Source organism: Tiliqua scincoides, chromosome 7, assembly GCF_035046505.1.
Source record: "Tiliqua scincoides isolate rTilSci1 chromosome 7, rTilSci1.hap2, whole genome shotgun sequence".
Classification (NCBI taxonomy): Eukaryota; Metazoa; Chordata; class Lepidosauria; order Squamata; family Scincidae; genus Tiliqua; species Tiliqua scincoides.
In genome coordinates, this window is record NC_089827.1 from 4,348,326 (window position 1) to 4,372,692 (window position 24,367).

The 24,367-nt window shown below is 45.2% G+C and overlaps 1 protein-coding gene across 1 annotated transcript in view; it reads left to right on the top strand.

Moving 5' to 3' along the window:
• LOC136657038 (ATP-binding cassette sub-family D member 2-like) overlaps positions 1-20,407 on the top strand; it is a 38,412-nt gene extending 18,005 nt beyond the window's left edge. The window contains exons 5-11 of the mRNA XM_066633631.1: positions 1,484-1,652; positions 3,722-3,816; positions 8,017-8,162; positions 16,524-16,669; positions 18,492-18,576; positions 19,176-19,301; positions 20,197-20,407. Of these exons, the coding sequence (XP_066489728.1) occupies positions 1,484-1,652; positions 3,722-3,816; positions 8,017-8,162; positions 16,524-16,669; positions 18,492-18,576; positions 19,176-19,301; positions 20,197-20,407 (978 nt within the window). The remainder of the gene's footprint in view (positions 1-1,483; positions 1,653-3,721; positions 3,817-8,016; positions 8,163-16,523; positions 16,670-18,491; positions 18,577-19,175; positions 19,302-20,196) is intronic.
• The last annotated feature ends 3,960 nt before the right edge of the window (positions 20,408-24,367 follow it).

Genomic DNA, 24,367 nt, shown 5'->3' on the forward strand with positions numbered 1-24,367 from the left:
AAACCATCTCTGGCCAGCTTAGTTATGAATAAATTACATTTTACAGCCTTAATTGCTAGTGTGAGAGTGGTTGGATTGCAAGTGTCCAGGCCTTGGAAGTGCGCATTACTGACTGATGTCTTTTGCCAGTCTAGATACCTGCCAGCAGTGACAACATCATCATGCTCTATGGTGGAGAATTTGACCGTGATTGTTTTGTCAGTGTCTGTAGGAAGACAAAACTGCAAATGCATCAGCACATCTAGGAATTTTCAGGGGAGCATATAATGAAGTACAGCTTTAAGTATAGGCTGCTGGGGGCTGTGGGTCTTCCAGGCTGACCAGCAGTGGTTGAAGGGCAGTGGCTCCTCCCACCCTCCACTTTGTCAAATGTGGGAAACTGCAGTGGCTGATCAGTACTGGGAGCTCAAGGACTTAGCCTGACTGGGTCTGGCAATAGACCCTTGTGCTACGGCCAACTCTGGCATCACCCCATTTTCCCTCTTAGTCTTCACCAAGACCAGAAGAGAAGACATGGGGCAAGCCTGTGGTGAAATTTTTTTTTTTAAGTACAGTACAGCGGGCCCTCCTTATCCACAGACTTGTCAGCCACAGATTTGATTATGTGTGGATGCCTAGCTGGAGGGCCTCAGAGGACCTCACAGATGCAACCAGAAGTCACTTCTGTTTCATCCTGATGAATTCCTGACATGTCCGGAGTTGTACTGAGGCCTCTCCACGCTTCAAATCTCTAGAAGGAGCTGGCACAAACTGGAAATGACTTCCAGTCAAATTCAGGAGGCTTCTGAGAAGGTTGGGAGGCTGCATGCAACCCCCACATAATTAATTGTGGTACCATGCTGGGCCCCCCATGGATTTCATTATCTGTGGAATTCGGTGCCCGTGGGGGGCCCTGGAACAGTTCCCCCACAGGACTCCAAGGGCCCACTGAACAGTCTGCTCTTTTCATCTGTGGATGTTGGATACGTGAATTTAACTTAGCATGGATGGTCGTCCACACTGAGTCGTGAAAAAGAAGGTCCCTTTAAAAATGTTTGAGTAAGTTTCAAAAAGTGAAAAAAGCTTCATTTATCTTCCCATGGCAAGTTGGAGGTCAGCAGGGCAGTCTGTGGTGCTTGCAGAAGCCATTTCTGGGTCGCCCCTTCCCCCCCTTCCTTGGCCCTGCATAACCCCAGAATGCATTGTGGAAACATTTGGGAAACACTTCTTTGCATTCTGGGGTGATGTGGGACCTATGGAGGGGGAGGGGACCTTGGCATGACCTGGAAATGGCTTCTGGGAGCACCACAGACTGCCCTGCTGCCCTCCAGCTTGCCACAGGGAAGCTGGTAAAGGAAGCTTTTTTATTTTCCTTTTTAAACTTATTTAAACATTTTAAAGTGAGATCAGATCCCCCCCACAGATAACAACGGCTGACCTGTATTCGCTGCAGTCATTTCTCTGCACCATTTTCTAACCTTTGCAATCATTTGTTGTCCTGCAGGTCACGGAATTAGCAGGCTACACAGCTCGGGTGTACAACATGTTTTCAGTCTTTGATGAAGTCAAGAGAGGCATTTATAAACGGACAGCAGTTCCTCAAGAATGCGAAAGCAGCAACAAGAAGAGAGACAAAACGGAACGAATTGTTGATGGCCTCTTAGAAATCAAGGGTACCGAACACCCTGTTGCTTTTAAAAATTAGTCCTGTTATCGACAACTCACGTCGATATGCAGTTTTAATCAAACTACTGGGGAAGCAGCAGTATAACCCAAAAGTGTCCTTTGTACACTGAATGAATTTTCATTGCTTAGGACAAGAAAGCTGCACCCCTTGACTCCCAGCTATGCATTCTTTGCCATTATAAGACTGCAAATCTATGTACGCTTACCTGGGGGTAAGTCCTCCTGAACCTGGTGGGACCAGAGTATACATGCATAGGATTACACTGTAAAATTACCTTTGATCAGAAGCCTGAGGGCCGATCTGTATGTTCAGATGAATCACATGGTACATAGTCCCTGCCTCCCTGTCATTTCAGAATTGCAAGTTAGAGACTGCATGTCTGAATATGTCACATGTCAAAGGTTCCCTAGCCATTGAAAATTATCATGTCGGGGAGAAGGTTTCAGCTCAGTCTTCTCCCTAATGTGCCCATTTTGATTTTCTTATGCATTAGGCCAGTGGTTCTCACACATTTAGCACCAGGACCCACTTTTTAGAATGAGAATCTATCAGGGCCCACCGGAAGTGATGTCATGACCGGCACTGACATCATCAAGTAGGAAATTTTTAACACTCCTAGGCTGCTATCCTACCCACACTTACCCAAATGTAAATCCCATTTACTATCATTGTTGAAATAATATACATAGTAGCTTGTTAAAAGTACAGGTCTGGAACATTTCCCCAAATGCAGTCACGTACCATGGGAGCATCAAGACTATTATATTAAAAATAAAATATTGCAATGAATGGGGACCCACCTAGTGGGTCCTGACCCACAGTTTGAGAAATACTGCGTTAGGCCATGCAGACTTTCAGTTCTGTACCTGTAGTCTCAGATCATGTGAAAACTGGGTTTTCCACTCCTCTGCTAAATGTTGGAATACCATCAACTCTCATGACCCAACCATTCTTTTCATGGGCAGTATTAGTTCCCCATAGGACATGATGCTGTTTACTTCCCAGTAACCCACCACATTAGACACCTTGTGGCTCATGCGACATGCAGTGTAGTCATTTTTCTTCCATTATGTCTCTGTCTCATTTCCTGCCTACTTCTGAGAATTTCCCTCCCGCTACCCACTTTCTCCTTACCAACAGCACTTCTTACCTTTTATTTGCTTTTACAGGATTTTCTGATTGCCCACATTTTACCTTTCTGTTGTTGTGGGGGGGGGGGTCTTCCCACTTAAAAAAATGCAAATATTTCTCAACTTTTTCCAAATCTTAAGATCTTGCCCAAGAAGCTTGAAGGACTTTCCCGAGGGGAGTATGAAAACACAATTTCTGGGCCTTATGGGGAGGTGCTGCAGAAGAAAATGGGAGGGAATATTCTTTATATTTGACTTCAACTATATGCATGTTCTGTTTCTGATCTGTCACCACATTTTCTTACAGAGTGTCATGTTTTGAAGACAAAAAGGCTTGCTTGGTTCAGACAGAACACTAAAGCATTGTGCTGCATCCTGCAAGGGGGGATGGGGACACGGTTCCAGAAGTCTCCTCCAGGCAAGGGAACTTTTGTTCCCTTACCTGGCGGGATTTTGCTAGCGTAAGTCCAAGTGGATCCAGGAAGGTGGATTGAGGCCAGGAAGGGGGATATGATCATTTCTACAACACAAACATGAAACTTCCAAGTTTCTTCCAAGAGATGAAGAGGGAAAAGGTCGCCAAAATAGGATTTATATTCTGAAAGCAAAACTAAATTTAAAGTGTTACACTTGGCCAAAAGTCAGTTGTTTGCAATTATTATTTTTTGGTGTATAACTGACATTGGTAGGAATTATTAAAATAGGCACATATTTAAAAAAACCCAGAAATATCTTTTCATATCACCTAGCATTGCCTCAAGCACAATAGTATTTTTTGATTGAGACAATTAACGTGCATAACAATGAACATTCATAACTAAATATGTCCTCCTTTCTGCAACTTTCTGCCTTCCTGCCTGCCTCTGTGTGCATGTGTATGTATGTATGCTCTACTAACATGTGTCGTGATTTCTTTTACTTGTAGGAAGAGTGATAGATGTTGATCATGGAATTATCTGTGAAAATGTTCCTATTATTACCCCAAATGGAGATGTGGTGGTTTCCAGGCTAAACTTCAAAGTAAGATGATAATGCAAGAATCTTCTGATTGTTGCCATCCCAGTTAGCACACACACACACACAAAAAAAACAGCCTAGAGTTCATGTCTCTTATATTAAATATTTGGAGAAGCATTTGGAAAAGAGGGGAAGTCAAGAAAGGTAGGCATAGTGGCTCAGTTGCTACAGGCCTGTGAATAGTTTATATTATTTTAGGGAGACAGAGGATGAGAATGATCTGGTTGTGCTTTGACCATCTCTGAGTTAGTCCTAGTCACTTGTCTTTCCAGCATTACATGATATCAGCATTGCCACCTGATTCTGCCTGAAACAGAATTCAAGGCACAATCTGGAATTATACAGTTTCAAGACCATATTCCAAAACGAGGCAAATATTTCAAAACCCCTAGCATCTTTATCAGATTCACTGAGTATTCAGCCAGCAAGTCCCCCATGGTTTGTTCAACTCTAAGACTACAAAACCCATGACACACTGTGCACAATAGCTGAAAACTCCTTACCTTTGTGATGGTGTTATCATTTGGAGGGCCCAGAGGCCTCCTTCAGGTCGTGCTGGGCCTTGATGGGTCTCAGAAAGGCCCACAGAAGCCTCAGGAAGCTATTTGGGGTTTTCGGAAAGCTACTTCAGGTTTGCTTACGAAAACCAGAAGTAGCTTCTGAGGGCCATTCTGAGGTCCGTGGAGGCCTTGCGCAACCCAGGGGAGGGACATCCTAATAGCACATCCGTAAAGATTTTGCATAACAATAAAATCACTTAATGGCAGGGTACAAAGAACGTATCTTCAACATTATTTGATGCATACCTGTCCATTTATTTGTTTAGAAAATTTATGCCCACCTCTTCATCCTTCCAGGAACTCAGGGTGGCTAGTTTAACACATTCAGTTGGATCTAGATCTTGTTGAGCAGAAGGAATCTTACCCAGGATAACTTTCCTGCCTTTCCTTTATCACAGCAGACTTTGAACCTCCAAAAAACCATTCCTGAAGTTTGGTAAATCTTGGGATGCAGGCCGCTGCAGGGGAGAAGTGAGTGGAGGAACCTTTTTCCTACAGAGGTGTGGATTCAGTTCAGTGTGTGATGTGATGTCATCACGCTTCCCCCCCCCCCTCTCTCCTCACATCATTAGCACTAGAGGCTTGGAAATGCACTGCATAGTGAGATCACATTGCACGTTAAATGAAATGACAAGCCATGAAGTCCAGCAGTTCCCAATCTTTCCAGCGCTGTGACTCAACCCATCCTCCTCAGTGGGTCACAACACTGCTGGCCAGAATGACTTACTGAGTGCCTCCAGAGGCCTCTTCCCAGTTGCACCAGACCCATGACCTACTCTATTGGCTTCTGTGGGGCAAACCAGAAGTTACCTCTGAAAACTGGAAGAAGTTTTTGGGCACTTCTGTGGACCATTCTCAGATACGCAGGGGCCCATAGAGTGTGTTGCCAACCCAGTGTGATCCCAGAAGAAGCCTCTGGAGGTACCCGGTAAGTCATTCTGGCCGGCAACCCTCCCTTCCAGAATGGCTCCAGTTTGGAGCCAAACACTCCCAGGAGTGGGTGGGACATCCCAGCTCATGGCCCACCACACATGGGCTCATGATCCACACTTTGAAAAACCTTGATATAGTCAATAAAGATAAATGGTTATGAAGGTTCTCCTTTTCTGTCTCCTACCCTCTTTGCTCCACCCCTTCTCCCGTCATGCAACTTTCCTGCAAGAAGTGCATCTGCTTCGCTTTGCCTCTCGGCCTCCTCATGGCCAATAAGGTTGCCAGGATCCATACAAGATAGGTCTCAATCTCAGTAGCTGTGTGGAATGAAGAATGTTGAGCAGTACACAGTAGGCCATTGGAGAAGTCATGTATTTTGAAATTTGGAGATCTCCGAAATGTGAAGCCTGAGCCTTGGAAATCCTTTCCTGACTTTTCACTGGCTCTGAAGCAAAATCATGTATTTGTAAACTCATAGCCTAGTTCCAGGTGACATCCGTGAAAGCTTTTAGTATCTGAGGTGTGCTCCATTTCTAACCAAAGCTCTGGAGTGAATCCTGAGTCCAAGGAGTTAAGCCAGTTTGCATCCTTTCAGATGGTGATCAGATCCTTGGGGGGGGGGGGGAACTTTAGCATTTGTCAGCAGTTAAAAAAGTATCCTTGTATTCCATGTCTTCTGATCCTGCAATAAGTAATGATAGTTTGCAAAGCGTTTCTTCTGGGACACTTTCCCTGTTTACTTCAATAGAAGCCGTCAATCCGCACGCATTCCTTTATGTTCCATCCATTGAAATGAAGTGGGGCTTGTTTGGATACAGCATCTCCATTCCATGTCTGAGTACCTGTGAGGAAAGTGGATTACCTGATTGTCCATATAGTCCCATAATGTTTGCTGGAGAATCACTATAGGGATCTTCACCTTAGTGGTGAATGAGAACCAATGGCACATACAGTCAATTTTTCCTCATGTGATGTGCTCACATATTTGACAAGACAATAGAATTACCAGTTGTGAGTGCAGATATGAATCAATTCTAGTTTGAATTGTGACTGAAATCTCTTATCAGAATTCCATACCTGTTTGTTCCAGGCATGTGTGGTACTTCTAAAAAAATACCCTTCTATGCAGATAAAAAAAGAAGTTATCGGGGGGGGGGGAATAATATAGCTTTAATCCCTCTGCACTAATGCTTAGTTAAGGTTGTAATGCTAAATAGAAGCATATGTATTTTTTGCTAAAGAATAATTGGTACCATAGAATGGAATTCTGTGGTATTTCACACGGGTCTCACTGCATAGTGATAAAAAAACTCAACAGATATGAGAAAAAGTTGTGTGTGCCTGTCAGCTGAAGAAAGAAAGTCTTGTCCTGAAATTGTACATGTGATACATGAAATGCTGGCAATCGGGGCTCACCCTAGATCAGGGATGTCAAACTCATTTCAAACAGAGGGCTGAAGTTGGCATTCATGGTGCCTGCCGAGGGCCAGAAGTGACATCATGAAGCAGAAAGTGACATCATGAAGCGGATGATGGCCGGAAATGAGCACTTTGTTCTCCCATAGAGAACAAAGCTGTAAAGACAGAAGAGAAAATGTGCAAATCTTAATGAGAGAGCCCAATTATGACAGGGGGCTGGATAAATTGCTTCAGGTTATGTTTGATACCCCTGCCCTAGAGGGTAGCCTATGGTTTGTGGGTATATTTTTTGTTTTCATGGAGGCCAAATGCTCCTTTGCATTTAAAAATAAACTGTGTTTAGATTCTAACCAACAGATGAGGCACATGGTAATAAAACACAAGGGCTCTAATCCAGAACCCTACATATGTGGTGCCTTTGATGGTATTATGCCTAGAGTGGTCTTCTCTTCCGCAGCCAAAAATGGGAGAATGCAAAAGTAGTGGACCCCCCCCCTTTTTAAAATGAGCATGACTCACAGCTTTCCACACAGCTAAGCATGTCTAAATAAATGTTTTTATTTAGACTGTGTGTTTGGAAGTAAGTTTTCCACCACTCCCACTTTGATGCCTTCAGTTATTTTCCTTAAATCCCGTACAAACTTCTAAAGATTTCAAGGAGGCAGTAGGAATGTATAATGAACCCAACCAGCAGGCCTCTGATTGGGTGTGGGCATGTGAATGCAATGCGATGATATTCGCCTGGCATTGCAAGGGTCTTTGCTTGCAGCTACATCAGCATAAATATTTAGAATAAGGAAGTCAGTGAATCAAAATGCCAAGGTGGCTTCACTTTGGGGTATAGCCAGCGATGTACGTAGCTAAGGGAGGGCAGGGGGATACATTGTTCTGGGTGCCACGTCTTAGAGGCCTTCGAAAGGCATTTCCAGTTTTCTCCATATACTGAAAGTGCCTTTCAGAGGCCTTTAAGATACCCCCTTGTGTGGAGCCTCAGAAGGTGTCCAATGTCCCTGGGCCTCAGAACGTCTCCTGGAGGTCTCCAAAAGGCACTTCTCATTTTTGCTGAAAACCAGAAGTGCCTTTTGGAGGTCTCTAAGAAGTCATGTTGGGGGTGTGTTAAAAATTTGGGGATGTGACGGGGGTTTGGGGGGTGTTAAAAATGTTTGTGCCCCCGGGCACCAGATGCCTTAGCTATGCCACTGGGTACAGCACACTACATTCCGTGGGCTTACTTGGTGAAACCAAGTGGTTTCTGAAAGGTCATTGCTTATCTTATTTTCCACTCTCGTAGGTGGAAGAAGGAATGCATCTTCTTATCACTGGTCCCAATGGCTGCGGGAAGAGTTCTCTCTTCCGAATCCTGAGTGGTTTGTGGCCTGTTTATGAAGGCGTTCTCTACAAGCCGCCACCTCAGCGCATGTTCTACATTCCGCAAAGGTTTGCAATTTGTTTAATTTGGCATGTTGTGTTTACTGGCATTGTATAATACACCGCCAGCATCTGGACCGATTTTAAATATACAGTACTCGTGATTTTGTGAAGCTGAAGCAACCTAATATTATATCCCAGAGAAGATGTACAGACATTACAAAAAGCTGTGGTCAGGAGCCAGCAAGAGCATGCTGACAAGCCTTGGTCCCCTACCATCACATTCCTGGAACACTGCTCCCCCCTCCCCCGCTGCCCAACAGTAGCGTTCCAAGGGGGGGGCAAAGCGCAGTGTTTTTCAGGGTGCCTAAACATGCCTGGTAAGCTTCCCCTCCCCCTTACTATAGGAGCCATTCCAGGTGGCGAGAACAATGCAGAGGAGAGTACAGCGTTTGTGAGAAGTGACAGGTGCTGCAGTTGGGGGAGAGATTGCCCTGTGAGCCTCAGGGCCATATTGTCAGGAGTGCGTTGGGTCAAGGGTGGGGCTTGCCAGCATTGCTCTTGCTGCCCTTCTGCACATTTTTCTCCACCAGAGAAGTGCAGAGGGAGGGGAGGCAGAGCCTCATCTGTCTTACTCCAAGGAAAATAGCCTCAGCCTTCCCTATGATTGTGCATGCACTCCTTCCACTTTCAGAGCTGTTGCACAATCACAGGGAAGGCTGAGCTGTGGGTGCTACTAGACTAGAGCTGCAGAAGAAAGTGTTCAGTCTCCCCTGGGATCCACGAATCCACTCGGAAGCAGAGTGGAGCATATGCGCAATCACAGGGAATTACATTGTAAATCTGCTCCGTCCAGTTTCTAAGTGGCTCACAAGGGAGACTGAGCCCTTGTCTGCAGGAGCTCTAGTCTCTCCTAGTATAGTAACAGGCACATACTCATCTCCACTGTGATTGGGCAGGATTCGCAGCTTCCAGGTAGCCCCCAGAATGCCTTGTGGCACTGCACCGTAGCAGATGCCTCACCAGCTGTTCACTTACCGCCCATCACTGTTCTCTGCACATATTAGAACATCTGCACACAAGGCTTGTGTTTCAAGGGTTTTGAAATGGGGCTCCGGGGTCTTGGCTCTTATTGTGCTTCCATTTGAGGTCAGGAACTCATCCACTAATCATAGACAATCCAGTCTTCCAGACATAGCCAGCAATAGAGAAGACTGTGAAGGCGAAGGGATCCCCATGCTTTTACATGTGCATGCATTCATGCAACACTGAGCAAGTGGCTCTTTTGAAATGTGGTGTTGGGGGGGGGGGGCTCTTCCAAAATGGAGTTAGGCATAAAGCTACAACTAAACTTCATCATAGTGCCAGTCCAGCTATACTTAATGGTGACTTAAGTCCCACCAGAATCAATCAAAGATGTGACTGGCCTAAATTCCATGACTATCAATTAGATTTGATCAAAACTGAATTCAGATTGTTTGGCACAGTTTGACCAGGAAGGTCTCCTGCACAAGCAGAACAGGAATGAAAATTGAAAGGAAAGAGGAAAGAGTCAAGAAAACTTCCCTCTGGTCAGGGGTATCAAACTTGTTTCGTACAGTGGGCCAGATAGTATTCATGATGCTTGCTGAGAGTCGGAAGCAATGTTATGAAGAGGAAGTTATGTCGTTAAGCAGGTCATATCCAGAAACAAGCACTTTTTCTTGCTTAGGAACTCACTAGTTGCAAATGACAGGAGAGGAAATGTGCAAATCTTGATCTTATTTTCAAGATATGGAGAGCCCAATTATCACTGAGGCTGCCCTTTAGCAGTGACACCTCAGCACAGCTCAGCAGCTGAGAGCAGCTGATGCTGAGAGAGCCCATGGGCCGAGTAAAGAGCTTTTGGGGGCCACATTCAGCCCATAGGCCTTATGTTTGACTCCCCCGCTGTAGATTGTGAAGCCCCTATCAAAATCATCTGAACCTGCTTAAGATACCCATCAAGACTACTGCTACAGTTATTATGAGATTCCTTTGAATTAGTGAACTACTCCTTCAAAGGCAAGATGCTGTGCTGTTTTTTATCCTAATTAAATGAAGCGCTAGTTTATTTTATCTAGATTAGAACAGGGATTGCTTTGATTCCATATGGTTTAATGGGGAATCTAGCCAGTGTTCTCACTGAAGGAGCGCTTTGCTTATACATGGGATATAACCTTGAAATGCAAGTGATATTTTAACATCGTGGATGATGTGATGCCCAGGAGGCAATAAGAAAGGTTGCAATACTGCTTACCATTAGGAAACGTCAAGGAATTACCTGGGCAAGTCTCCAAAAGTGAATATTGGCTTTAGGATTAGCTGTTATTTTATCTCCTACCATCCAGGGCACCAGGGCTGGCACTCAGATACTCTGAGAGCCAACTAATTAGACCCAGGGCTTAGAATTGTAGAAATCCCAGACAGCAAATCTTAGATCAGTGTACAGAGATTATTTTTCCTAAAATACTTTTGCAAAATGTCAAAGTTTATACTTATAATTCCCCTGTGCCTGGGTGATTTTGAATGAGAGAGAGAATTTGGATGCGCTTCAATGTCAGTAAGTGTAAAGTCATGCACATTGGGGCAAAAAATCAAAACTTCACATATAGGCTAATGGGTTCTGAGCTGTCTCTGACAGATCAGGAGAGAGATCTTGGGGTGGTGGTGGACAGGTCGATGAAAGTGTCGACCCAATGTGCGGCGGCAGTGAAGAAGGCCAATTCTATGCTTGGGATCATTACAAAAGGTATTGAGAACAAAACGGCTAATATTATAATGCTGTTGTACAAATCTATGGTAAGGCCACACCTGGAGTATTGTGTCCAGTTCTGGTCGCCACATCTCAAAAAGGACATAGTGGAAATGGAAAAGGTGCAAAAGAGAGCGACTAAGATGATTACTGGGCTGGGGCACCTTCCTTATGAGGAAAGGGTACGGCGTTTGGGCCTCTTCACCCTAGAAAAGAGATGCCTGAGGGGGGACATGATTGAGACATACAAAATTATGCATGGGAAGGATAAAGTGGATAGAGAGATGCTCTTTACACTCTCACATAACACCAGAACCAGGGGACATCCACTAAAATTGAGTGTTGGGAGGGTTAGGACAGACAAAAGAAAATATTTCTTCACTCAGCATGTGGTTGGTCTGTGGAACTCCTTGCCACAGGATATGGTGATGGCATCTGGCCTGGACGCCTTTAAAAGGGAATTGGACAAGTTTCTGGAGGAAAAATCCATTACGGGGTACAAGCCATGATGTGTATGTGCAACCTCCTGATTTTAGAAATGGGCTATGTCAGAATGCCAGATGCAAGGGAGGGCACCGGGATGAGGTCTCTTGTTATCTGGTGTGCTCCCTGGGGCATTTGGTAGGAAGCTGGACTAGATGGGCCTATGGCCTGATCCAGTGGGGCTGTTCTTATGTAAATTCAAGGCACACATTCCAATATTTTTGTTTGGAGATGTGCCGTAAATGCCACTTTTGACTTGATTCTTATGAAAACTGTTTGAATTATATCTGGGAACAAACACATGGTACATAGTTTTGACTTTGTCAGTTCACTGATATTTTAGGTTGCTATATTAGTTGCCATAATATATGCAAAACCCTGGCTTCCATTTTGCAAGTGAATGGAACTCCCTGACCCAAACTATTTGCCCCACCTACCTTGAAAATTAACAGGAAATATAACTATAACTTATTCAACTGTGAGTGTAATTCCCCCCCCCCCGATATGGTTCTGGTTTTCCCAGTGAATGCTTATTTTAATCCAGATTTCAAAATGTATCAGAATACAGGTGCCCCCCCTATCTGAGAGGGGGGGAGTTTCCCACCCTCCATGGATATGGAAATCGTGGATAAAACAGAACCCATTAAAAAGCTGTTCAAAAATCCCCCATCATGTCCCTGGCTCTGAAAAAGGACGTGATGTTTATCATAGAGTTCAAAGAGCTTAGTGTCACATTTTTTTCAGCCCTCTGCCTCGTGTCCTTTGAGTGCTTACTGCTTCCATATTGGTCAGAAAAGGGCCAGTGAGACCCAGGAACAGTGACAGGAAGGCTGCAGTCACAAGCAGATCATTTGTGCAATGGGGGGAATTTCTGAACCACAGATCATTGAAACCATGGATACTGATATCTGTTTCCCTTTGGAGGGGTTAATGGGGTGAAGATCACGGATTTAAGTATCCGCGGAATTTGGTATCAGCGGGGAGTCCCAGAATGGATCCTCAGCAGATACCGAGGCCCCACCTGTAATATAAAAGGAAAATGTAAATTTTTAAAATTTACCTTTCATATAAATTTACACTATATAATTTGTTGCCAGGTATAAACTGAGTGTCTACTGGATTAAAAATATTCGTGGTGAGTCAATATATTGAAGGGGCTGGGGCACCTTCCTTACGAGGAAAGGCTACGGCGTATGGGCCTCTTCAGCCTAGAAAAGAGACGCCTGAGGGGGGACATGATTGAGACATACAAAATTATGCAGGGGATGGACAGAGTGGATAGGGAGATGCTCTTTACACTCTCACATAACACCAGAACCAGGGGACATCCACTAAAATTGAGTGTTGGGAGAGTTAGAACAGACAAGAGAAAATATTTCTTTACTCAGCGTGTGGTTGGTCTGTGGAACTCCTTGCCACATGATATGGTGACGGCATCTGACCTGGACGCCTTTAAAAGGGGATTGGACAAGTTTCTGGAGGAAAAATCCATTACGGGGTACAAGCCATGATGTGTATGCGCAACCTCCTGATTTTAGAAATGGGCTACGTCAGAAGGCCAGATGCAAGGGAGGGCACCAGGATGAGGTCTCTTGCTCTCCTGTGTGCTCCCTGGGGCATTTGGTGGGCCGCTGTGAGATACAGGAAGCTGGACTAGATGGGCCTATGGGCTGATCCAGAGGGGCTGTTCTTATGTTCTTATGTTTCAATGCTTCTGAAATATTGTGGCTTTCAAAGATCGGAAGTCTATCATATGTGGCTCTTACGTAATGCAACTTTTGGCCACTCCTGCTATACTCCATAAAGCTGCAAGGGTATCGCTCCTGTTTTCATGCACAGAATCTCATAACCAAAGGCGGCCTTCAACGTAGTGGCAGATTCTCAGGTTATGTGCTGCTCTCTTACCACTGGCATCTGAGCCCTATCTAGGGCTCAAGAAATGTCCCAACAGCTGTTTCAGATTCCACACTGCTGACTCGTGTCTTGACTAACAGCCGGCTCCCTGCTGAGTCTTTCCTCCGGGCCCGAATTCCTGCCAGATAAGGCCTTTTTTGCTTTGCAAGAGCCAGAAGAATTTTCACAAAATCGTGTCGTGCCCTTCAACTTGGTGGACAGGTGCTCAGCTATTTTCTTTCCACCTTAAACACTCTTGCAGTTTTTGCAGTTCACTATTCTTGTGCAATGTTTCTGCCCGTGACGGCGGTTTCTAATTATACGTCCTGGTCAGGGAGCTCTCCACTTTCATGCCCTGTAAACTATGTTACCAGGTGTAAGCTAATTACGCTAAAGCTGGGTAAATGATCTCCTTGAAATATTGAACAGACCGTCTTGGCGACTGGAGAGGAAAGCTCATTGTGGGCTATTTCAGGCTCCCATCAATTATTTATATCTTGAGAGAGTGGTGGAGACCGCAGTGTGTCCTAAAACACCCTTGAACTAGTTTCAATAGAAAGGGAGAGTGCAAGAATAGTGGTTAGTCTTTGAATAGTCCGCTGGCCAAATATTTTACTAGTGTCACAACATGCTGTTATGATTGGCAAATGTGTCTAATAACACTTAACTTCCAATTAGAACACATTATACTACTATTGGCTTTGGATTAGTCATGGCTTTCCTCAAAGTGTGCTGGGATTTGTGGTTTCATGAGGGTGCTGAGAATTATTGGTTAGAGCAGTGGTTCTCAAACGTTTTAGCACCGGGACCCACTTTTTAGAATGACAATCTTTCAGGACCCACCAGAGGTTATGTCATTAACCTGAAATGATGTCATGGCCAGAAATGACATCATTAAGCAGGAAAATTTTTAACACCTCCCATACAACAAAATCAAATCAAATTAAGTAAGTTAATTAAAAGTTAACAGTAAGTATAAATATAAAAATGTATTTAAAATAAAGAAGAACCCTCCTAACTCTCCCAAGCAGTTGCTGATCTGTTTTTAAAAAATTCCCCAGCTGCAATCCTATCTATTCCACACTTATCCACGAGTAAGCCCTATTGACTATCATTGTTCAAAGCATATACATAGTAGCCTTTTAAAAGTACAGATCTGTAACATGCCCCCAAATGCAATCACATATCATGGTAGCATCAAGTCTAATATATTAAAAATAAAATACACATTCAAATGAATGGGGACCCACCTGAAATTGGCTCACAGCCCACCTAGTGGGTCCCAACCCACAGTTTGAGAAATACTGGGTTGGAGATTTCCAACCCCTATCCTCATAGATTAAAATTCCCATGGTTCACTGGGCAATCACAAGCCGTTATTTGGTTATAGTTTTAATAAGGCAGTGCCATTGTTGAATTGGATCCAAGCCCTCTCTTGCACAGATTTTGAAAGGTTGCCACAGCCCTCCAAATGCGGCCACAGGTTGAAGAACACTGGATTAGACTGTTGTCACATTTGCTTTTTATTTGTGCTGTAGCTGTTCCCTCTGCTGAAAAAGTCAAGCCACTTTTCAAAGAGAATACTGGCTTGTTTCTTTGGGATGGCAACTACTGTGGGGAAAATGAAAAACAAAATTCTGGTTGCGTGTATGTTACTGTCCAGGTCAATCACATGCACTGTCATGTGCTTCTAGTTTAGAATTGATATATTAAACCTCCTTTGGAAAAAAAAAAATCAAGAATTTCTGGTAATACTGTATTATTCAAGGCCTTATTAAAAATGGGAAGTGTATCTCCTGAATTGGGAAGGCACATCTGTCATTCTAGCATTTCTTAAAAGACATTATGACATCACTAATTAGACATCACATTAATTAAGCATATATGCACTTGGTGAGTAAAGAATGAGTAACCATCACTTACACAGTAACAAAAAAATCACTGCATCTTGCAGCTAGTAGTAGAACCACAGCACAACTAAATCAACGTGAGCCACTCTGAGATTACAGTGTTTTTGCCATTTCACATGCTAGGACGTGTCTTTTGCAATGAGTCATCAACGTCACTCGCCGGGCCACACGTGAAGTATCTCATGTCACCTGCGTCTAGCAGGCAGAATATATGAGATTCACTTTGTAAATGCCCCTAGCAAGTGAAGACCTCCCAGAAATCCAGCATTTCTACCTCTGGGTTTTTGTAGATGTTTCTATACCCTGCCCTCACTTACCATGTCCCCATAACTCATTGTTTATCTTGGGTTGCTCACCTACTACTCTACCTTATTTTGACCATATAGCATAGACCAGGCAGCTCCAAACCCCAGCCCACAGGCTGGATCCGGTGTGCTAGAATAATCATTCCGGGCATGGCAGTGGCAAAACCTTACCATTCCACCCTGCGGCCACCTTTCTTTTTGTCAGATTGCTGTGCTGGGGAGCAAATTCCCTTGGAAACTGGGGTGAAGAGCCTTCTGGGGCAATATGCAGCAGAAGTGGCTCCCCGGTGTGAGGGTCTGTGGTGATCTGGCACAAAGAAAGGTGGCTGTAGGGTAGAATAGTAAGGCTTTGCCACTGCTCTGCCCAGAATGATTTGGAGACCACTGTAGCAGACTATAGACCAGTGTTTCCCAACCGGTGGCACGTGTAGCGCCAGTGGTACCTGAGGTGGTGGCCGGTGGTATACACGGCACTCAAGACCCCTGCCATGACTGACACTAGTAAGAGGCTTGGCTCAGTGTGCAGAGTTCCAGCACGTGGTTTTTGTGTGCTTGAAAAAGCCCTCCCACATGCCCTCAGCTTCTTGCCGGTGTTTGTCGCATCACTGTCTCCCAGCCCAGAAGTTAACTGGTTTTGATGTCATTGCCAGTTGCTTCAGGTGGTACTTCCAGTAGATGGGCCATTGCAAGGGGTACGCCAGGAGACCAAGGTAGGTAAACACTGCTATAGAGCATTTAAACACAGATTATCCCACTGGGACTACAGTGTGTATATGAACGTATAGTTCTGATTTGTGCACTCAGGCAGGATGCATGTTGGGAAAGGGAAAACATGTTGTCATCTTTCTTTATCTTGCTCTCAAGCCACCGGTAGTCACATTTGTACACGCTTAGTAAACAATGCATTGTTCTCTAGGAAAACAGTCATCCTCAAGTAATTACAGTATTTAAAAACAGCACTTACAGCATTATGCACTGTTCAAAGATAGCCACTGAGAGCTCTAAATAGTAGGGTTTGAGATGTGACTCTGTGCGAAGTGACTAATTTCTTGCTTCCCTTTCACAGGCCCTACATGTCCATTGGAACGCTACGTGATCAAGTCATCTATCCTGACTCTGTGGATGACATGCATGAGAAGGGATACCAAGACCAGGATCTTGAGTGTATCTTGCAGATTGTTCATTTGAATCACATAGTACAGAGAGAAGGAGGTACATTTGCTGGAGCAGGGAATATATAACTATGGCAGGTGTGCATTGCAATGCCTTAGGGCAGGGGTGCCCAAACCCCGGCCCGGGGGCCACTTGCAGCCCTTGGAGGCTCCCAATCCGGCCTGCGGGGAGCCCCCAGTCTCCAATGAGCCTCTGACCCTCCAGAGATTTCCTGGAGCCTATGCTGTCCCAATGCAATTACTCTCAGCGTGAGGACGACTGTTCGACCTCTCACCTGAGCTGTGGGACGAGGGCTCCCTCCACTACTTGCTGTTTCACGTCTGTGATGCAGCAGTGGCAGTGAAGGAAAGGCTGGCCTTGCTTTGTGCAAGGCCTTTTATAGACCTTGAGCTACTGCAAGACCATCATTCATTTGTATAAGTTCCATCTCTAATATATTCATTTATGTAAATTTATTCAAATTTTAAATGTAAATTAATTATTTTTTCCCGGCCCCCGACACAGTGTCAGAGAGATGATGTAGCCCTCCTGCCAAAATGTTTGGACACCCCTGCCTTAGGGCATCGTGGCACACTCATAGGGGTGCTGTGAGATGTCCCCAGTGTTCCCATAGGTACCACCATCTTGGCGTCACGAAATCCAAGATGGTGGCACCCAAATCTCGCAAGTTTTAGGTTCCACCATCTTGGATCTCACAAGATCAAAGATGTTGGTACCTAGCTGAGCTTGGAAGATAGGGTTGCAGGGCAGTTGTGACCCAGGTAAGTTTGGGAACCATTGAACTAGGGAGGAAAAACAGCATATATATCAGGGGTGAGCAGACTTGCTCAAGAGCCACATACAGTAAACTTCAGATGTTTGAGGGCTGCAAGAAAGATAACTGAGAGCCACAATATTTAAGAAGCATTTAAATTCTTAAATAGATTTACTCACCATGAACATTAAACTTTTGTTTTAATCCAGAGAAGTCTCGGTTTATACCTAGTAAATAATGATAAAACTTGAACATTTCTTATTTATCTTTTGTATTAATTGTGAGGCAAAAAGTTGCTCAGCCAACACATTTCTGAGAGCCACATGTTGTATGTCGAAGATGTGAGCAACGCTGTATTTATATGTGGCTCACTATATATGAGCCACAATATATGTGGCTCTTGAGCCGTGGTTTGGCCTGATGTATGTGATGTAAGAGAACCTTGTTTCTCCATACCTGTGTAATTTGTGTCTTTCCTGAGTCCACACTCACCCCTTCCAAGTCTTTTGGCACATCAATTTGTGCATATCGAAACTTTGCAGTGTCACTAAACGTTTCTTTTCACATATATGACGGAGGCATCAGAAGCACAGCAACATATGAAGCTTCCTTATGTTGTTAGTCCTCATAATAGCTACTGATCTATGTAGCCCAGTGTGGCCTACTGTGGGTCCAATCCTATCCAACTTTTCGGCACGGATGCAGCCACAATGCAGCCCCAAGGTAAGGGAACAAATGGTCCCTTACCTTGAGGAAGCTTCCATGACAGCCACCCATCACATCCCTGTTGGCGTGCGTGCATTAGCGCTGGGAAGTTGGATAGGACTGAGTCCTAAGAGGCCTTTCATAGTCCTACAGTCTGACATCAAGTTAATTGCAGATGCCAAGGACTGATCCTCACACTGTCTACATATAAAGCATGTTCTCGGTAGCAAGAGCCCTGCCACATGACCATCCAGGTCAGGGAATTACTAAGACCCAGAGAGTGTCCTACAGCGTGTCCCATAAGAGCTCTATTGAACTGAGCCAGACCTGAGTGTATTTTGTTACTTATGAATGGTGTTAAGCTCTCGTGATGCCAGTTATTTTTCTTGTGTCTCTTTCAAGGGTGGGATGCTGTTACAGACTGGAAAGATGTTCTGTCTGGAGGAGAGAAGCAGCGGATGGGGATGGCGCGGATGTTTTACCACAAGTGAGTCTTCTCATTTTGTTTTTTGCAACAACTGCAGAAATTGTGGGTTGCGTGGAAAATCGATTGCTTCCATGTTTGTGTAGCTTGAAACCAGTGGTCTCCAAACTGGAGACTGCTTTGTTCGGGGAAAGCCCTTCTTGTCCCAACTGGCACTTAACGATTCTGCCATGGCACCACTTATTTCCCAACTCAGTCTCTGCACAGGGACGCCTTGGGTAGTCAGTCTATTGCCCAGGGTCCCAGCAGGCTGTACAGCAGGATGTCCAGGCAGACGCGACTGTACAGCAATTGAGTTGGAAAACAAATGGTGCTTATTAGTGGTGATTGTTAAGTACTGTTCACGGGGGGAGGGCTTTTTCTGAACCCCAGATTTGGCCCTCGGGCTGGGATTTGGAGAGCCCTGCTCTACAGCAGTGCTTCAGGGCACATGTGGAAGATTCAGCACTCACATGGAGCTTCACACAGCAAAAGAATTGCCACAGTGTTTTGGCCTGAGCATGAGTACTCTTCCCTACATCTCACCTCCAAGCCTGTGTCCACTGAGCAGAGATACGACTCCCAAAAGTAGATTAATTAACATGTATTTTCCTGTTTCTAAGACCCAAATATGCACTGCTGGATGAATGCACAAGTGCTGTCAGCATCGATGTCGAAGGAAAGATATTTCAGGCTGCAAAAGGAGCTGGCATATCCTTGCTTTCCATCACACACAGGCCGTCTCTTTGGTGAGTCTTGGAAACTAGACTTTTTTTTTTTTTTTGTCTTGCAGCTGGATAATGGATGTCGGTTTCGTTGAGTCTTGTTAAGCCCGCATTTGTAAGAGACAGATGGCGTCAGTGCTAAAGACTTTTCCTATCACTTTTTGGTGGACCGGTCAGTAGCGTAGCTAGAGGGGGGGCAAAAGGGTAAGTACTGCAGGCAGCACAATGCGCAGTGTAAGTGGCCCCGCCCACTTGCTATTGGAGCCATACTGGGCAGCGATGGCAGTGCACTGGTGTGCCTGTGCATTGCCCTTGCTGCTCGGAATGGCTCTGAGAGTAAATGGGAGGGGCCACTTACGTGGTTGGTCTGTGGAACTCCTTGCCACAGGATGTGGTGATGGCATCCGGCCTGGACGCCTTTAAAAGGGGATTGGACAAGTTTCTGGAGGAAAAATCCATTACGGGGTACAAGCCATGATGTGTATGCGCAACCTCCTGATTTTAGAAATGGGCTATGTCAGAAGGCCGGATGCAAGGGAGGGCACCAGGATGCAGGTCTCTTGTTACCTGGTGTGCTCCCTGGGGTATTTGGTGGGCCGCTGTGAGATACAGGAAGCTAGACTACATGGGCCTATGGCCTGATCCAGTGGGGCTGTTCTTATGTTCTTAAACTACAATTCCCAGGAGGCCTTGCAGGTCTCTTGTTATCTGGGGTGCTCCCTGGGGCATTTGGTGGGCCGCTGTGAGATACAAGAAGCTGGACTAGATGGGCCTATGGCCTGATCCAGTGGGGCTGTTCTTATGTTCTTATGGTGCATTGTGGCACCAGCAGTACTTACTGTAGTTGCGGTGCCGGGTGTTCCCATGGCCATTCTAAATGCCATCACTATGCTTTTCCTTTTATCTTTTTCTCCTGCAGGAAATATCACACGCACTTGCTTCAGTTTGATGGGGAAGGAGGCTGGCGCTTTGAACAGTTGGACACTGCGATCCGTTTAACCCTCAGTGAGGAGAAACAGAGACTAGAATCCCACCTTGCCGGAATGCCAAAAATGCAGCAGAGACTGAATGAACTGTGCAAAATCTTGGGGGAAGATTCTGTGCTGAAAACCATGGGTACAGAAGAATAAATGCGTTCGTTTCTATTTTTCCAAATTTTTTTTAAAGGTGAATGCACTATGGTTTCGGAGACACGATGGTTTGCATGCACTATGACTAGCTTAGATGATAAGGCAGCCTAATGGGCAACCGATGAAATGCTTCAATACGCCTTCGGCCTTCTACAGGGAAGGAAGAAAGTGCTTTGGACTTATGCTGCATGGAGTGTTGGGTTGGATTTTTAACATGAACATGAGATTTCAAGGGTTGTGAAGAAAGGCTTAGTGGTCTTGTATTGTTTTCCCCATGCCTCTTCACAACTTTAATATGCTGCCAGGATTCTTTGTTTTGTGATCCCAGCCGATCAGCGTCACAAAGTTAACACGGCACCATCACAGCACCATATTGCAAATCAGAATTACTGATATGGCAACATTGCTGAGGGCAAATGAAAGTGTGTGTCCCGTCCCGTCCCGTCCCCCCACCATTTTCCCTTATTGTGGACCTGAGAGGAGAAGAGAGAATACACATTCCCTTTCTTCAGGCCACAAGGCTGAAGCTCTGCTCTCCTGGCTGGTTCATTTTCTGCCAGAGCTACATGGCAAGATTTTTCATCCTTCGCTGTGTGTAGTCAGGGATGGCCCAGTGCAGTCCTGGAGCCACCACTGCGCTAGACAAAAGACCCTTGTGGTGCTCCTGAATGCAGTGTTTGCAAACCAGGCAGTGCAGGACTTCTAGTTTTATTTAAAGAGACCATTTGAATGACAGAGCTCCATTGCAGGTCGTTTGAAAGAAAACTGTCCTGCACTTCCTGGTTGGGGAAAAACACACAATGGAGTACTGTAAGCCTGCAGGTGGATGCAGCTCAAATCCATGACTAGTCTACATGAAGGGCACCCCCAAATCTACCACCCTCTCGCCCCCCTCCCACCCATTCACCGTTGATGCAAGCATGGCTTGTCCAGCCCTGTGTGTAATTGTGTATAACTAACTGGGCAGAATGCAGGATGTGGGTTCCAACAGAGCGCCAAATGTGATTGTAAGCAGTGAGGATGGACATCTCTTGTCAGATGTTCATCATTTATGCATCAAAATGTGGACGCTGTTCATCCCCATTGCATTATTTTCAATGAATAATTAACTAATGCATGTGGTCCAGTTAATTGAGGGTGTGCAACTGGATCAAAAGAAAAAATATTGCCCTAGTTGTCTCCCAGTGGGACAAGTTGGCTCTTCTTCCCACTAGCCACAGCCTTCTGCAGTTTCACACTTTTTTACAAAAAAAAGTGCACAGAAATCACTGAAGTCTGATTTGTTTCAGATGGTGAAGGACGGGTGGGAAGTGTTCACTGAGTGCACCCCCTCCTCCATTTTGGCTCAGCATTGGTTTGAAACCTGAGAAAGGAATAAGAAGCAGACTGTATATATGATGATGGTTTATTGTACTTTAGAGTAGTTCCTGGTGAGACGAGTCCGTATTGTTCCTGGGGAGCTGCTTCTGTAGTTAGATGATCTCAGCAGGTTCTTGCTTCAAGGCGGCTGGTAGAATATGCTCCCCTACCCAATCAGCTCATGCATATGATATGCCTGTTGTGTACATTGACTAGGATGTGATGCCAAGGCATGGAGCATCGTACGGGCAGGGCTGGGTGAGTATAAAGGTGGATGAAAAGCTTTATCATGGTTGCAATGTTCTTTTAGTCCATGTCCAGCCAACCTCCTGTTTTGCAGCTGATGATGTCTGCTTGTCAGTAGCTCCATTTTCCTAGGAAAGAACCAAACAGTAGGCAGGCAAGAAGATCATTTTCTGTCTGTCTTCCATTGCAGGTTATACACCTGTACTCTGTACCACTGATTTTAGTGGGGCATGAATGTAGAAGACCTGATTTCTCTCCTTGCTGCTTTTTTTTAAAAAAAATAACAGATCTGTTGTATTATCTTATAAATCTGCCGCCAGGTTCTGCCTAGTATATTACAGGAGACTAGAGACAAAGGCCCCTGGTGATATACTCTGAAGACCCTGGGTGGAATGCAGTGGTGTCGTTCCGTAGTGCCATACAGTATCACATGTTACTGAGTAGCACTTTGGGTGTCCCTGGAGAGGCCAGCAGGTCCTGCTTCCTACTGCCCCTGAAACGATTCTCAGCACAGTTGCTCCCAGTGTCCATGCTAAATGACCACTGGGGAGGCGGCAGGCAGGTCCTTCTGCAGTGGTGTCACTAGGAGTCGCGTCACCCGATGCGGGAGGCCTGCGCATCACCCGATGCAGTGGGCGGGGCAACGCCTCAGATGGGCGTGGTGATGTACCATCACCCCACCCCCACCAGTTTTTTGGCTGTACCTTTTGATAGAACACAGATATTTCAATGTGGATTCAAAAGCTTCATTGCTTTCTGCATGAAATTACACATTGATTGATATATAACATGACGGTCTTATTCCTCCAGATTCTGATTTTAGTGATTTTGAAAACTTGTAGTCTCTCTCTCTCTCTCTCTCTCTCTCACACACACACACACACACACACACACACACACACACACACATACACACACACACACACACACACCCCGTGTCAACTTACTAACAACTTATTGTAGCAGTTCTCAGACTTTTAGCACTGGGACCCACTCTTTAGAATGACAATATGTCCAGGACCCATTGGAAGTGATGTCATGGCCAGAAGTGACATCATCAAGCAATTAAAATAAGTAATTATAAATAAATTAAAATAAAATAATTAAATAAGGGGAAGCCAGTCCTGTTCCACCGAGTGAATCTACTCTGAAGTAAGTCCTATTGTGGTCAATGGGGCTTACTCTCAGGAAAGTGTGGGTAGAATTGCAGCCTGTGAGCCCACTCCTATGCATGTCTACTCTGAAATAAGTCCCATAGTGGTCAATGGGGCTTACTCTCAGAAAAGTGTGGGTAGAATTATAGCCCATGAGCTCTAGCCTATGCAGTCTACTCTGAAGTAAGTCCCATAATGGTCAATGGGGCTTACTCTCAGGAAAGTGTGGGTAGGATTGCAACCTGTGAGCCCACTCCTATGCATGTCTACTCTGAAGTAAGTCCCATAGTGGTCAATGGGGCTTACTCTCAGGAAAGTGTGGGTAGGATTGCAGCCTGTGAGCCCAAGCCTATACATGTCTACTCTGAAGTAAGTCCCATAGTGGTCAATGTACTACTCTGTAGTCTGCCTGCAATAACAACCCCCCAAAAAGAACCAGTGAGATTTCCAGTCCTCCCCAGTGCCCAGTTTAAAGTTCTTCCATTTCAGGCACATCAGAAAAAAGACCCGCCTGGCTTTGCAAGTGCAAAATATAAAACTTTCCCCTTACCATTCAAGCCTCTTTTTTGTTCTTTTTAGGGGGATGGGAGGCTACCTTCTGGAGCAGCTCCATTGGATCAGGACCCTTCTGGTGTCTTCACATTCCCCTTTTCCTGGCGTGACCACCAGCCAAGGCACGTCTGCCTACTCACAAGTAAACGCAGCTGTGAGCCTGCTTTGCTTTCCATAAGGCTATATAGACTGGGAGGGAAGAACCAGATTGTGTTTTTGGAGGCTGCACTCATTGGATGAGGACCATTCTGATGTCCTTGGAGCTTCTCAACCTGCCTTGACTCACCTACTCGCGAGTAAACATGGCCACGTGACTTCATTTCGGGCTCAGACTCACAACTGGGAGGGGGGAGCTTCTCGGGTGTTTTTAGGGGGCTGCATTCATTGAATTGGGACCATTCTGGTGTCGTTGGATTCCTCTCAGCCTGCCGTTTCCGACGGACTATGGCAAGTATGCCTACTCGCGAGTAAACATGCAATACGGCTCACTTTCACTTTCCATAGGGATCCATTCATTTTTTTCTTTCTGGTTTTTTGGCCATAACTTTTGAACAAAAGGAGCTATTTCAATTCTGTTTTTTGCACTGCACACTGCTGGCATTCCGCATCCAACGGTGTATGGTACGACAGGCTAGCTCCTAACGCCGCA